General features: G+C 43.3%; 1 protein-coding gene across 9 annotated transcripts in view; it reads right to left on the reverse strand.

The window, feature by feature from the left end:
- Nucleotides 1-15,493, reverse strand: part of FLNB (filamin B) — a 223,423-nt gene that overhangs the window by 25,834 nt on the left and 182,096 nt on the right. For all 9 annotated transcript variants that reach the window (XM_030205341.1, XM_030205340.1, XM_030205337.1 and 6 more), the window contains 6 exons: nucleotides 9,430-9,570; nucleotides 8,099-8,227; nucleotides 7,605-7,778; nucleotides 6,621-6,779; nucleotides 3,508-3,711; nucleotides 1,346-1,498 (listed from right to left, as the gene is read on the reverse strand). In XM_030205341.1, the coding sequence (XP_030061201.1) occupies nucleotides 1,346-1,498; nucleotides 3,508-3,711; nucleotides 6,621-6,779; nucleotides 7,605-7,778; nucleotides 8,099-8,227; nucleotides 9,430-9,570 (960 nt within the window). The remainder of the gene's footprint in view (nucleotides 1-1,345; nucleotides 1,499-3,507; nucleotides 3,712-6,620; nucleotides 6,780-7,604; nucleotides 7,779-8,098; nucleotides 8,228-9,429; nucleotides 9,571-15,493) is intronic.

Here is a 15,493-nt window from a genome sequence, read left to right on the forward strand (position 1 = left end):
GAGCGCTACTTTATTCCCGCCTCTCAATAGGTGGATTTTTAAGGCAACACTGATTAGGAGTTCAACATAGTTCACTGCCAGATAAATCTTATAGCTGCTGTTTCAACAGTGTATACAATATTTTTGATTGTGATCTCTTGATCTCTTGACTGGAAAGGCATTAGAGATGTTTTAAATTAAGGTGCTAGAATGAAAAAGGGAAAGGACATAAGAGACTACAGATTTAAGAGGGGCCCAGATTATAGCACATTTAATGCTCACTGTAGATACATGAACTTTTACATCTGAGAGTCATACTCGCAGCTCTGGGCCACTAACAATATTGGGTTAAATGGACTATTGGCCTGTCCTAGCATGCAGGGCTGTTATGTTCTTATAGCCTAATGAGCCGAGTAATGAATGGAAGCCAGGACAGCAGGGTTCAAATTCTGCTAAGCCTTCATTATTCCCTACACAAAATCTCCCACTATCTCAGGTTCCCAACTTGGACTAGGAACTTTGGGGCAGGGTCTCATTTTCTAGATTCCTTTAGATCACCATTTTTTAAGTGATCAACTAGCTAGCTTAACACAGGCCAAAAATCAAGTTTCAAATTCAGATACACTGGTTTTTAACTCTTCTGAGCACAAACTGTAAAGGCACCATTGAGAAATGGCTTACAAATGCGCCAAGGACCAGTTTTCAGGTATTTGTAGCCAACAAGTTTTTCTTTCTCTGGCTATACACAGGCAGTCTGGAGTACAATCTTCCTTGCCTATTACCAAAACTTACATGTCTAAAAGGGCTGGTCATAATTCATGCTTGTGGGTATTTTGATTGTTCCTTCACCTGGCAGTTTGTCCTTGCACTTTTGGTCTTCCAGCTAAATCAGAACTGAAGTCCTCTGGTGCAAGATTTTTTTTTCCCCATCCCAAATTTGGTACAGTCACTGTAAAGCCAAGTCTAAGCTGAACTCATTGATCAGGATTTCTGGAACCCTGCAATCATGGGTCCTAAATCGAGCCTCTAGGCATCTCCCTATTCAATAGTTCTATTCCCTTGGGAGCTATGAACACTACACAGTATCCCAGTCCATGTTAAATGGAGCATATAAACTTGGGTCCCTCCACAAGGCAGAAAAGAACTGGTTCTTGAATCCAGTGAAGTGAACCACTTTTATATGTTAATCCCTACCTAATGGATCTTAAACATCAATAATTCAGGCCACCATAGAAAGCCTCAGTTCTTGTTAGATCTCAAATGTGAGATGATAGTAAATATATTACAACAATCTTTGAGAAATTAAGTTTTATTTTGTTTACAAACAAATCAAATTAGGAGTTTGAAGCAATGGTTTTTCCTTTACCTGGTATATGCTCATCTGCAAACTTAATAGAAACGATGTAAACACCAGGCTCCGTTGGACAATATGAGACCCTACAGGTACCATCATCCAAGTCTTCTGTTTGAATATCTACTTTACTGGGCCCTTCGACTGCTAAAGAAAGTCCACCATAGCCTAGTTTAAACAAAGAAAAGAAAATAAGATGATCCAATTAAAAAAGGCATCATTGTCTTTTGTTTTATTTCTATTACCTGATCAGAACTAGAACCTTGGTTTAAGTAGTGTATACGGAGAAGCACACAGTTGGTTTGGGGGGGGGGGGGGGGTAAATGACAGTGAAAGAAGATACATTGGAGATTGGGGAAAGGGGCCATGCATTGTTAATTTACTCCAGGTAATAGTGCTGGATCAGCTCCTCCCTACCCTTTGTGTCCTCTGCACTAGGTCTATGAAGGAAACCATCCATCTGATGTATTTTCTACACTCTACTATAGCAGTTTCAAGCCAGTCCTGGTGTAGTCAGGTTTCCAGGCTAGAGGCTATCTGCAATGAGCATGCAGTATTTTAAATTTTATAATACTGCCTGCAAGTGCAAAAGCTATTGAAGCTATGTACATTCAGATACAGTAGGCATTTTTTTCTGTCTGAGGGCTCACAATCTGAGTTTGTTCCTAGAGAACTGGAGGGTTAAGTGACTTGCCTAAGGTCACAAGGAGCAGCAGTGGGATTTTAACCAGCCTGCTGCTCTAACCATTAGACCAGAGGTTCCCAAACTTTTTCAGCTCACGGCACCCTTAGTGTCTGAGTGGCGCCCCCCTCCCCTGTCACATAGGTCTCCACCCCCCTACAGTTCTTTACTCCCCCCCCCCCCCCCACATTTTTTCCACTGTTGACCTTCACCTGGAGCAGCCCTGGGGGCCTTCTCTGCCCCCCTGTGTCTCCATCTCCCCCTTTTCCTGTCCCAATGTTCCTCCCTGCCCAGCAGCTTTTCTTTGTCCTTGTCTTTCCCCATATTCAGCTTCTCCCTTCTTTTTTCCCTTCTTCCCATACTATCCTGCCCACCCTACTCCACTTGAGTGCCACATCTCTTCCTCTTTCTTCCAGGCCTGCCCCCCTCCGAACAGTCTGAATTCTCTCCCCTTCAATCTTCCTCCTCCAATGAAGTCTGTATTCCCCACTCCCAGTGAGCCCTGCATCTCTCCCTCTCGCCAACTCTCCTTTGTAGCCCCAGTCCCCTGTACTTCTCCAGCAGTGGTGATGATTAAGAAAGTTTTCCATCAGCATCGAGGCCTCTTCTCAGGTGCATCCCACCTACACGGATAACAGGAAGTTGCATCAAAGTAGGCGGGACGCTCCAGAGAACAGGGCAGTTCCGACCTTGGTGGAAAACCATCTCAATTGCTGCTACCAGAGAGGTACAGGAGCCTGGGGCTACAGGAGGAGAGCCGGCGGAAGGAAGAAGGAGAGACGCAGGACTCACGGGGCAGGGAAGAAAAAAAAGACAATGAGGGAGCAGCAGCGGTTTCGGGTGGCGGTGGGAGGGAGTTCAGGATTTGCCGTGGCACCCCTGAGCACAGTTTGGGAACCGCTGTCTTAGACTATTAGATGTGCCATAGAAACAGGACCAATTTGATCCTTACATCTGAACCAAGAGATATGAAAGCCTGCCCAGCTCCAGGCCTATTGCTGGGGAACAACAACTGAAGACAATTGTCTTGTTACAGGATGTGCACTTGGTTTGTACAGACTTAAAACTTGGTCTAGAACTGAGGCAATTGACTTTTCAGGAAAACCATTAAAGGCCTATTTTGACAGGCTTTTGGGTGTAGCAGCCCTAGCAAGCTCTGAAAGTCATAGGTTGCAAATCTTTCAATAATGAATTTGAAATATTTATTGCTTTTATGTTTGTAAATTTTACGTATGTTATATTGACCGCCTTACAATAGATAATGCAGGATATACAATGCAATATCAACACAAGTGAAGAAATCTAAGCTCCGATTCTTGTTGGTACTGAACATCTTTTGCAGATGTTGGAAAAAGGTCTCATTAGGATGTTGCAAGTATACAAAGTATAGAAATATTGTCAATACAAAATACCTGTAGTCTACTTCAGACTAATAAGGTCTTCATTTTGCTATTAGGAGCAGACCATAATATATTTATCCTGTATATACACCAACCTGCATCTCGTGTATCAACAATGAAATCAGACATCTCAAACGTGCGCCCTTCTCTTAATCCAGGTCCTGAAACCCTCACCCGATTTGCATCTCCAATCTCTGACTGCACAACCATTATCGTCACAGGGCTGTTGGGTACATGATGACCATTTTTCTTAATGTTCACCAGATGCTCACCAACTTCTCGTGGAATAAAGGAAATACCTGTGAAGCAAGCCAGGCAGACTTATAGTTTAAGTAGTTCAATATACCACTAATAAAAAACACAATTGATCAAAGCAGTTAACAAAAAAAAAAGAAAAGAGGAACTCCATTTCAAATAGGACAGCACTTGCATAAGAATCACAACAGTCAGCAAATAGCAACCACCAAGGTGCACAGGCCTGCGACAACAGTTCCCCAAAACCACTAGAGGGTGGGGTCATGGGCCCAAAAGCCAGCTGAAAAAAGTGAGTCTTCAACAATTGCTTAAGCTTTAGAAAAGATGACTTGGACCTGACAGGGGGAGATCATTCTACATTTTGGAGTGATAAAGAAAAAAGCCGAGGAACATGTAGTCTCAATGTGCCAAAATAAGGCTTCAGAAGTAAACATACCATGCAAGTCCTCATGTGCGATGCAACTATTGTGAACACATTAACTTTGTTCTATGCAATGCAAATATCCCAAACTAGACCACAGAGTGTGGCATCCGCTTAATAGCACCGTTGATAAATCCAGGGCCGCCAAGAGACTGGGCTGGGGCTGGGGCCGGGCCACCCCCGGGGGCCCGCCCCTGCCACCCTCACTGCCCCTCCCCCTGAGATCGCCACAGCTCCGCCCCCCCGAGATCGCCGCAGCCACTGCTCCCCCTCCACCCCCCCCCGAGGTCGCCGCCGTTCCCCCTCCCTCCGGGCCCCCTGCATTGAAATCGCAGTCTCACCTCCGTGAAAGCAGCGCTGCAGGCAGCAGAACGCCTCCCTTCGGCCCTCCTTCCCGCCTTGTGTCCCGCCCTCGTGGAAGTTACGTCAGACGAGGGCGGGACACAGGGAGGGAAGGAGGGCCTAAGGGAGGCGTTCTGCTGCCTGCAGCGCTGCTTTCACGGAGGTGAGACTGCGATTTCAATGCAGGGGGCAGACAGTCGACGATGGAGGGCGGGTGGGACTGCGGCGCCGGGCCCCCCTTGGAGGCCCGGGGAATTTTGTCCCCCCTGCGGCTATGGATAAAGCTTGAATACCCAAGGATATAAATTTGGAGCACAAGATGTAGTCATGAATGTTTTATTACTACATTTTAGCTACTCAATTGGATGAAGGTATAACAGAATATGGGGCTTTGTTAAAAAATAAAATGTTGCCTTTTATCAGAAGTCACAAGCTAAAAATTAGTTTTCTTCATTAGGGGGTAGATGCCTAAAAAAAAAAAAACCTGAGCCATTAACGTGGGTTTTAAATTGGTTCTAGCCAGTTTAACGTACAAGTAGTAAACCAGGACTTGCACAAAAGGGCATTTTCCTGCCATGGTAGCAGCTAACAAAAACGGAATGCAAACTATTATAATCAGATGCACTGCCGTTGCAAACTATTATAATGAGATGCACTACCGTTTTCCGTTCCCCTTACCGTGGAAAACCTAACAGGAGGTCTGCACCTCTCGTTGGGGTTGCTGTGAGAGAATCGGAAAGGAAAAAAAAAACCGTCCAACAAGTGCTCAGAAGAGCAAGAGGGAAGGGAAAAATTAAAGCCAAGTGCTCGTCAGGGACGTCCTTCTAAAGTGCCTAACATGGACGTCCTTCAAGGACGTGCCTGACGAGCACTTGGCTCTCTTTTTAGTTTTTTTCTTCAACCGTCCCCCCCCCACGAGGTTGATGTCGCCGCTCCCCCCTGCATTGAAATCACAGCTTCCTGCAGCCCTGGCCTCTCCGCCATCCTCCGCGCCCCCTCTGCCCTCCCGAGGTTGAGGTTGTTGTCATTGCCGCCGCTCCCCCCTCTACCGTTCTTTATGGACGTCCCTGACGAGCACTTGGCTTTCTTTTTTTTTTCCCTTGCACCGCAGCCCCGGCCTCCCTGCCCCCCTCAGTCTGCCACCGGGCTGGGCCCTCACAGCGCCTCTCACCTATGAAGGCGCTGCAGCAGGCAACAGCAGATCGCTTCCCTTCGGGCCTCTCTCCTTCCCTGGCCCGCCCTTGTCTGACGCAAGTTCTGCGAGGGCGGGACACAGGGAGGGAAAGAGGGAAGCCCGAAGGGAAGCGATGTGCTGTTGCCTGCTGCAGCGCCTTCACACGGAGGTGAGAGGCGCTGTGAGGGCCCAGCCCGGTGGCAGACTGAGGGGGATGGGGAGGCCGGGGCTGCGGCGCAAGAGAAAAAAAAAAAGAAAGCCAAGTGCTCGTCAGGGACGTCTGTAAAGAATATCCTCCCCCCCCCCCCAATAATAAAAACATCCTTTTTGGACGTCCTTCACTCAGCTGAGAAACCTGGAAATCTCTGAGCCAATCACAGCGCGTTTAGCTCAGCTAAACACGTGATTGGCTCAAAGACTTCAAGGTCTCTTAGCTGAGTGAAGCACGTCCAAAAAGGACGTTTTTATTATTGGGGGGTGGAGGACGTCCAAAAAGGACGTCTTTTTGGATGGACGTCCTCAACTGCACTCTCCTGCTACGATCGAGTTGCATCACAGAGGCGTATTTGGCATGCGCAGAGCAGCCAGCATAACGCTTGGTTGCTCTGCGCATGCTCAACCGGCCGACAGTTTACCGATGGAATAGAGAATGCAAGTGAGCTACAACGAGCAGCTCATTTGCATTCCTTTTCCTTGATGCTTTCCTGTTCCTTACCGATTCGCTAAGGGAATCGGTAAGGGAAGGGCTTTAACGATTTTTTAGTGCATCTTGGCCTAGGTGTCCTTCATTAGGTCTCCTAGCGTATCAGTGTTATGGCTCTGAGTGGGTGAATATACTATAGTCCAGTATTTCATTTTTGACATCTAAGCGATTGCTTATTCAGTTAAACTTTACCATGACCCTAATAAATGGCTTTGTTTTTCTTTGGTATTCAAATTTATATTGATTTTTTTTTCCCGAGGAGATGGTGACTTCAGGTGTTGTAGTGGATCCCCACCCCCATGCCAAAACTTACCAACATGATTGTTTGGTAATCTTTTCAGGAGACAAGGTTCATCACGGCCAGATGGAGCTTTAATGCTGGCAGTCAGGAGGCTAAGGTCCGTTTCATTGATGTCCAGTAAGAAGTCTGCAGCAGAGCCAAGCATAACTTTGGACCGTCTCCTGCTGTCGTCTGCAGAAATAGGGTCACATTTATACCCTGACCAATATGTTTCCAATCACAATTTAGTCAGCCATTGACTTGTACTTGTCAAGAGTTTTGATGTACTGTTGATAAAATTACTGAGATCTGGAGCATGTTTTAAACCTTCAACTAAAATTGGATTACTAAGAACAGCTGTGTGGAAACTGGTCTCTTATAGAATAGGTTATACAGAAGCAGTGGGACAAAAAAAATAAAAAATAAAAAAAGTCAAACTAGAATGAAAGAACTTATTCATACCAAAGTTATGTGACTTAGGTTACTATGGACAGGCATGTGTGTTTATAAAAAGTAAACAATGGGTTTAACTGTTCAAATATTGAAATATTTCACACTAAGCCACAATGCAAAGATATCTGCTTAAACACAGCTAAAAGGGAGAAACTCATACTGCATTTAAGTTAAGTAGCTGAACACAAAAGTTAAGCAGAAACCAAACTGATTTCATATGTAAAGGTAAACTCATACTTTCTATGACTTGAATTTACATTGATGTATTTTTTTTTTTTTACCAAACTAAAAGAGCTCAAGTTTGTCTATACTTAGCTTGTACAGATTGGTATGAGTGAGTTTTTGTTCTAGTTTTCTATCCCACTGCTCTTTTCTGCTTTCTATTGTTCACATTGGTCTGCCTCTGTGTCTGAGGTCCATTTTAAAAGGGTTCAAGTTTCAACTAGATTTATTTTGAATTGCTTATTCTGTGAATTGTATAGCTTAATTCACAGTATGTTTCATACAAGTATAAAAGCTTAAGCCATTACTAATGCACCGTAAATACGTAATGCAATACTCTACCTGTGATTTTGGCAACAAACGGGCTGCCTGGAATGTGGACATCATTGTATTTGACAAGTATGTTATAATCTCCTGGCAGTGTTGGCAGGTAGGTGACACTGCATGTGCCATCTTTATTGTCAATACAATTAATTTCTGCCTTTGAAGGCCCTTCGATAGCCAGATCCAAGCCACCTTTATGAAAACAAAAGTCAACTTATTTCCTTTCCAACGATCAACCTCACTACTCCCTCATACCACATGCCCAAACTTGGTTGTCCAACGAACCGCTATTATAGTGTTTGTCAAAGAGTGCAGAAAGCTACCAACAGCTTTTGTCTTGGATTGACATTTTAACATTTTCTGGCAAGATATACTTTTGCAGGCATGTATAATGGCCTCCGCCTCTCCCACGTCAGTTTGGTAACCTCTCCTGCCTCCCCACCCCCTACTTAGCTCAAACCAGGAAACTTGTCTATAGATGGAGAGGGAGGGGTAAAGGAAGTCCCACTTACCTTCTCCTGCATCTTCAGTGACTATGGTAAATGTGGCTGGCTTATTTGCTACACCATAAATGAGACCAGGTCCATACGCAGACACGTTTCCAGCATTCGGATAATTCACATAGAACTGGAGTGGGCTCTCTATAAACACAATATACACATTAAGAGCAGAGGTATATTTCAGGTCTATTCTATGTAACAATGAATGTCTTCAATTAATTCACTTCAAAGAATATATAAGATATAACATCCAGTTGAAATAAGTAAAAAAAAAAAAAAGGTGTCTCCAGATGTGTTACTACTGTTCCCTCCATTATGCCAAATATAACCTACTTTGAGCTTATTAAAAATTTCAAATGGCTTCACGAGCCTCCTTGTAACCCCACGCTTAGATCAGATAAAGAGCCTTCAAAAAACAAAGCTTCACTGAACCCAATGGAGTAGAGGATCCCAGACAAAGAAAACAGGCTCAGATGGGATGTGGCAGCATGTTGCTCATTGAAAAAAAAAAAAAAAAGGGTACAGAACCACGACATCCAGGGAGGGAGTTTAGTAGTGAAACTACCTGGCCAGAACCTATGGACAAGCATGAGCTGAAAACATGACGGTATGCCAACTATAGCAGCAAGTAACCTTTAAAGAAACACTAAAAAAAAAAAAAAACAATGAAGAGATACCTACGCCAGCCAGCCATACAATGCTAACACACCTCCTTCAGATCAAACTATCACAGGTTCCTACAGATATCTGCATTGACCAACAGAAGGGCAGGCAATAAAGGCCTGTCAACCCTCCCCTCCCCCCCCCCCCAAAAGAACACATTCTCATCTCCCCCCCCCCCCCCCAGCTTCCATGAACTATGTAAATCTGTACTACAACTCCAAAAAATAAATTGAGGAGGTAACCCCTAATTCTGATCTACTTATATACTAGGGAAAAAGGGAATATTAACATTTTTATAGCAAAATACTAGAAACCTTCCCACTATAAAATATTAAGTGCCAAGGTATCAGTAGCAGTTTTCACTTTTTTTTTTAAGTAGCTAGCTTCTAGGTGTGTTTCTGATAAATATTTTACCCTTCCTAGAGGCTTATAGCAGGGACCAAAATACATACAAACATAACTTAGTACACAATACCTCAGAACACAAGCTATACAGAGAACAGAATCACTATCTGATAAATTAAGCACATCAATGTGTCACATGCAATGCCCATAAAAAAAGTATTGTGAAAGCCACCATGCCAAAATTAAGCAAATGAGAGGAGGGGGAGTTTTGAAGTACAAACCCTTTAGCAGTCAAAGCATCAAGTATGTTGTAGAGCAGCAGCTCCACCACTCACCTGGGATATGGCTGCCATTGAATTTAATGTGCATCTCATGAAGCCCAGTCTCTGTAGGGGCATAACGAACTGTTATCGTGCCATCTTTGTTATCCACAATATCTGCAGGAGCAGTCCTTCCGGAAGGCATGTGAACTTCACCTAGATAAAGTATTCCAGAACACTTAGGCCAGACTCCATAAATGGCGCTCAAAAACAGGCACTGGAAAAGATTAGCACTAAGTGAATTCTATAAGGAGTGCAAACCCTTTATAGAATTATATTTAGTGCCAATTGCCATGCCCTAACTTTAGGTGCCAGACTTGCACCTGCTGAAACCTGGCACACCAACCCATTCTGTAATAGAACAACTTTTCAAATGCCACCCCCCCCCCCATGCCCGTTCTCATGGCCACATCCCCTTTTGAGTTGTGTGTTATGGATGGGCACCTAGCATGTAAGAACAGCACTCAGCCAAATGCTTGCGCAAACCACAATTGGTGCCAGTTACCAATATCAGTTATCTGGCAGATGGCTAGAAATGTAAGGAAGTGAGACAAGAATTTTCTCAGAAAGGCTAAAAATGGAATTGTGAGACTGAAAAATGCTGTGGACTGCTATGTGGAGAGTGATGAAGCTAACATGCTAAACAAAAATACTTTCTTTCTTGTGTTTATGGAAGAAAATCCTGGAGAAAGACCACAATCGGCTGGTAAAGGTACATATGAGAATGGAGTGGATATTGCACTGTTCACAGAAAAATATGTGTTTATGAACAACTTGAATAATTGATGGTAGACCAAGCCATGGGACCAGATGGGATCCATCTGGGATACTGAGAGAACTTAGAGGTTCTGACAGGTCCTCTTAAAGATCTGTTTAATAAATCCTTGGAGATGGCAGAGGTTCCACAGGATTGGAGGAGAAGAGTGGATGTGGTCCCTCTTCACAAGAGTGGAGACAGAAGAAGTGGGAAACTAAAGGCAGGTAAGCCTCATTTCGGATACTGGAAAAGTAGAAGTGTTGCTGAAAGAAAGGATAGTAAATTTCCTGGAATCCAATGAGTTACAAGATCTGAGGCAACATGGTAGGTAAATAGTACCAAATGAATTTGATTTCCTGGGCAACTGGATCGGGGACGTGTGCTAGATGTAATCTACTTGGATTTCAGCAAATCCTTTGACAGTTCCTCATAGAAGGCTCAAACTTGAAAGGCTGGAGTTAGGACCCAAAGTTGTGACTTGGATTAGAAACTGTCAATATATAGACTGCAGAGGGTGGTGGTCAATGGAATTCACTCAGAGGATGGAAAGGTGAGAAGCGGAGTGCCTTAGGGATCGGTGATGGGCCAAATACTGCAACATATTTGTGAGTGACATTCCCAAAAGGATTAAAAAGGTAAGGTTTGCCTTTTTGCAGATACTATGTCTTGTAAGAGTGGACACCCTGGAGGGAGTGGAAAACATGAAAAGGGATCTAAAAAAGTTAGAATGCATTAAATTTTAATTGCCAAATGTTAGACCAAAGAAGTGGTGTGATGCATTTGAGGAGTAGAAAACCCAAGGTAGCCATATGTCCTAGGAGGCAAGAGGCTGATATGCACAGACAGGGAGAGGGACCTTGGTGTTATGGTGTCTGAAGACCTTAAAGCAAAAAAAAAAAAAAAAAAAAGTTTGACAAAGCAAAGCAGTGGCCATATCCAGAGGTATGCTAGGCTGTATCAAGAGGAGTAACCGCAGAAGAAAGGACGTGTTGATACCCACTTACAAGTTGCTAGTGAGGCCCCACCTGGAATACTGTGTTCAGTTTTAGAGGCTGCATCTTGCTAAGGATGTAAAAAGACTAGAAGAGGTCCAGAGGGTATGATATGGGGTTTGTGTCACAAGACATACAAGAAGAGACTGGAAGACCTGAAAGATCTGAACATGTATACCCCCGAGGAACAAAGGGACAGGTGAGATATGATGCACATTTAAATACTTGAAAGGTATTAATATAGGAACAAAATGTATTCCAGAGAAGGGGAAATGGTAAAAACTAGAGAACATGAACTGAGGTTGCAGGGTGGTAGACTTTCCTGTTAGGAAATTCTTTTTCACAGAGAGGGTGGTCAATGCCTGGAATGCCCTCATGGGGGAGGTGGTAGAGACAAATTGTGACTGAATTCAAAAAGGCATGAGATGAACACAAAGGAGCTCTATTTAGAAAATAGATGCTACAAAATATAAGTTTAGGATAGGCTGGAAAGGGCTTCAATGCCAACTTCAGTAACTGGAACCAAGGACAGTGCCAGGCTGACTTTTTACAGTCTAGGTCCCACAATGCCAAGGTGTATTCAAGATAGGCTGGAGTGGCCTTTGACAGTAACTCCAGTAGGTGGAACATAAGGACAGAGTTGGACAGACTTCTATGGTCTATGTCCTGGAAATGCCAAAGAAAAAGACTAGTGATAAAGAATACTAACGATACTTCGATGGTCTCGCATAACCTGTACAATGTAACCCATAACCAAGCTGTACAATTGTATTTCCACTATTCATATCTTATTGTAAGCCACACTGAACCCGCAAAGAGGTGGGAAAATGTGGGATACAAATGCAATAAATAAAATAAATAAATATAATATCACATTCATTGTTGATTTATGTTTAAATCTGTTTATTGAGCAACTTAGAACTTGTACAGAATCATAAATCAAACCACATATATATTGTATCTAACTCATAACAATGTTCCCGTGCATTTTACATTTTTATCCCAACCCCCCACCCTTTTCATGCCCTCAGATACCTTTAAAAGACATGTTTCTCATAACTCTTCAACATTGCCAGCATACAACTAGTCCATTTCTCCCAGAGAGCCCAAATACCAACATCCCAATGCCAGCCTCGTAATATTCACTGTACAACAAGCTTCTTCTTGGCAGAAACTAATAAGCCAGTCATTATGCAAAGCTGCAAAGGGTCTCCACTCTTATGACCCTTCGGCTGCATGTCGCCTCTGTGGTGTTTGCTCTGGCTTCTGGGTGATCAGGATATGAACCCTATACCCTCCCCCCCCCCACCTTCCCCTCCCTTCCTAACCATACAATAAGTCCTGAGCTTAATGCAAGTAGTCTCTCAGTATGATGTGGTCCTCAATCTGTACCCATCTGACTCAGCGAGATTCGGCCTATCCCTCTCTTACAATGATCTAAGTGCAGTCAAAAATTCAATATGAAGCTTCTCCCCCGTGAGGGCAAAGTCAGCCATAGAGGTTCCCATTGCATTCGAAACTGCTGCCCAGGTACACTATCCCATGATTTAACCTGACATCTATCTGTTCTCATCTGGACAATCATCTGAGATCTCCAAAATGTCAAAGAGGGTCCCATTTCTGATGTCCAAGATTTTAGAATGGATGTAAGCCCAAAATAAACAGCCCTTTGTATATATCCTTTAAATCCTGCTGGCGGAGGAGACGTGTAGCTATTTTTGAAAAAGATTATTAAGGGATCTTTCAACAGTGTACATCCCCACTGACTATCTATCGTCTGCAAGAGCCCTCCCCAAAACTGTTGCACTCGTGCACAGCGCCAAAACATATGACCCAAAGATGCATTAGCGATTCCACATTTGGGGCAAGAACCATCACAATTAGTGATCATTTTAGAAGCTCTCCTGGGGGGTATATACATTCGTAACAAAATTTTATACATACGTTCCCTCTGTGGAATCGAAATCCTCATAGAGTATAACTGTTTTATAAAAGATTTACATAAATCTTCAGTCACCTCGCAATTCAAATCCTCCCTCCAGCCACGGACCAAGCGTGCGTAATCTATCTCAGATGATGTCTCTCTCAATTGCTGAAGATGAAATCTGAGTGGCACAGACATCTGCGCCCCCAAGGAATACATTTCTGCCAACACTTCTTGGACGTCTTCAGTTAAGTCCGTCCAGCATAGGGAGGAAATGTAATGATGTAATTGAAAATAAGCAAAATGATGACTTGTCTCCTCCCCCAATACCTTCGTTAATTCTGAAAGGGCCTTTAGCCTCCCCTCCTCAGTGAGCACATGAGATAAGTATATTAAACCCTTCCTTGCCCAGCGTATAAACACTCCTTTCATTGTTGATTTAATCATGAATTGATAATGAGTGCGACTGTTGAGCAGACTGAATGGACTTCAGGTCTTCATCTGCCGTCACTTACTATGTTACTATGTAATTGGTTGTTAGCATCCAGTCATTGCGCACACATCTAGGGATAAGTGCCCAAATCTGAGGGTTAATGACCTTCAACCCCTTGAGTCAAGAATGCTCACCCAGGACTCAAATCTGATCTACATCTATTTTGCCTTAAAAAACTCAACCTTTAATTCAGAATTACTTAACCGACTCAAGCTGCCCAAGGCGATGAGGCAACGGCTGTGCTGCTCTCCTCTCCCATTTCTACTCCTGAAATCTGTTACCGATCCTATCCTGAAGTGGATTCAATTCAGGTCGTCCAAACATGCCAACTGTTTTATATTTACTGAATTGGCAATTTACCTTATTTGCAAAAAAACCCAGCTTTCTACATGAAAATGCACAATTACTGTCAAGTGTCTCTTAAAGACAAGGTTATCTGGAAGACATGATTGCCTAACGAAAAGACGGTTGACATTAGAAGGCAGGCTTGCTGTGCAGATCAAAAGCAGAACTAAGGAGTCACTGCTAAAGAAATACCATGGCAAGTGGGTCAGCAATACGGTCTCTAGTTGTGCTTAACAGATAAAAAACTACTGCTCCCTCAACTTTTGGCTTCAGCGAGATGCCTGTTTACATTGTCAATGCAATCATGAGAGAGGCTGTGCTGTATGAGCATCTCAGAGATAGGGGAGGCTGGGGAAATTTTGCATTCTACAAAGCATGGCATGTGGAGGTTAGCTCTGGAGGAACAGGAGTAAAGCCAGAGATCTTCAGGATCTGCAGTGCTGCAACAGTAAAATGATGACTGCAGATAAAGGCCACAAGGCCTATCTTATCTGTCCATGTATGTGGTATATAGTCCGTTACGGGCTCTGCACATGTGATAGTTTGGTGCTTCAGGCTGGCCCCACACTGCAGAACTGATCAGGAGCTTGCAGGCTTATTGTACATTAAGAGTTTCACAGCAAGAGGTAATTAGTAGGTCTCCTTGGAACTCATCACAAGGATCCTCCACTTATGACCAGAGTACATGCTGCTTTGGTTCAGTCAATACTCGTACAGAAGACAGCATAAAACTTGATACTCAAGAACATGCCAAATTTGAAACAAAACAGAGGTAGATGCTAGCCTATCAGCACTAGGAACAAAAAATAGCTCTAGCTCAGAGGAATGAAAAACCAAATTTTGAAAAAATATATATATTATATTTTGGACGAATGTTATCCTATTTAGCTATATCCCCCTGGCCCTCAGTGTGTGTGTGTGATATATATATATATATATATAAGCTACATTGAGGGTCAGGGGGCTATAGCTAAATATATATATGGCTGGTGTGGCCATGTTTCATCTAAAGAAGCTACATTGAGGGTCAGGGGGCTATAGCTAAATAGGATAACATTCTTCCAAAATATAATTGCAAAAGCAACCACATTAGTGACAGCAATATCTTGTATCTCACAAAATCATTTGTTCAAAGCTTGCTCAGGCTTCACCCTGAAGAAAGCCACTGCACAATGACAATGACATCTGTTTCACTGACCTGGATGCAGCAACAATCAAGCCACAATTTTTCACGGCAACTTAATCTTAGGCCCATTCTAGATATACTATAGTATGTAGTCTTGCTGATGTGCAGATATGGCTTTGGAAAGTGAAGCCTTACACTCCCACATTCTGTGATGTATGGTACACAGGGTACTAGTTATAAAAACTGAACTACTTGGCTGAAAAAGGTGACTAATTTCAACATACTGTAAGCAAAAGGGTTAATCTTCAAATATTTTCTTTTGTGTGACCATAGTGTACAAGATATCCTGGAATCTGATACTCACTTATGCCTGCATCCAATGCTATACAAAGGTTGATGCAGCACGTTTCCTCGCCATAAGCACTGCAAGTGATACTATTTA

This window comes from Microcaecilia unicolor, chromosome 6, assembly GCF_901765095.1.
Source record: "Microcaecilia unicolor chromosome 6, aMicUni1.1, whole genome shotgun sequence".
NCBI classification, from domain to species: Eukaryota; Metazoa; Chordata; class Amphibia; order Gymnophiona; family Siphonopidae; genus Microcaecilia; species Microcaecilia unicolor.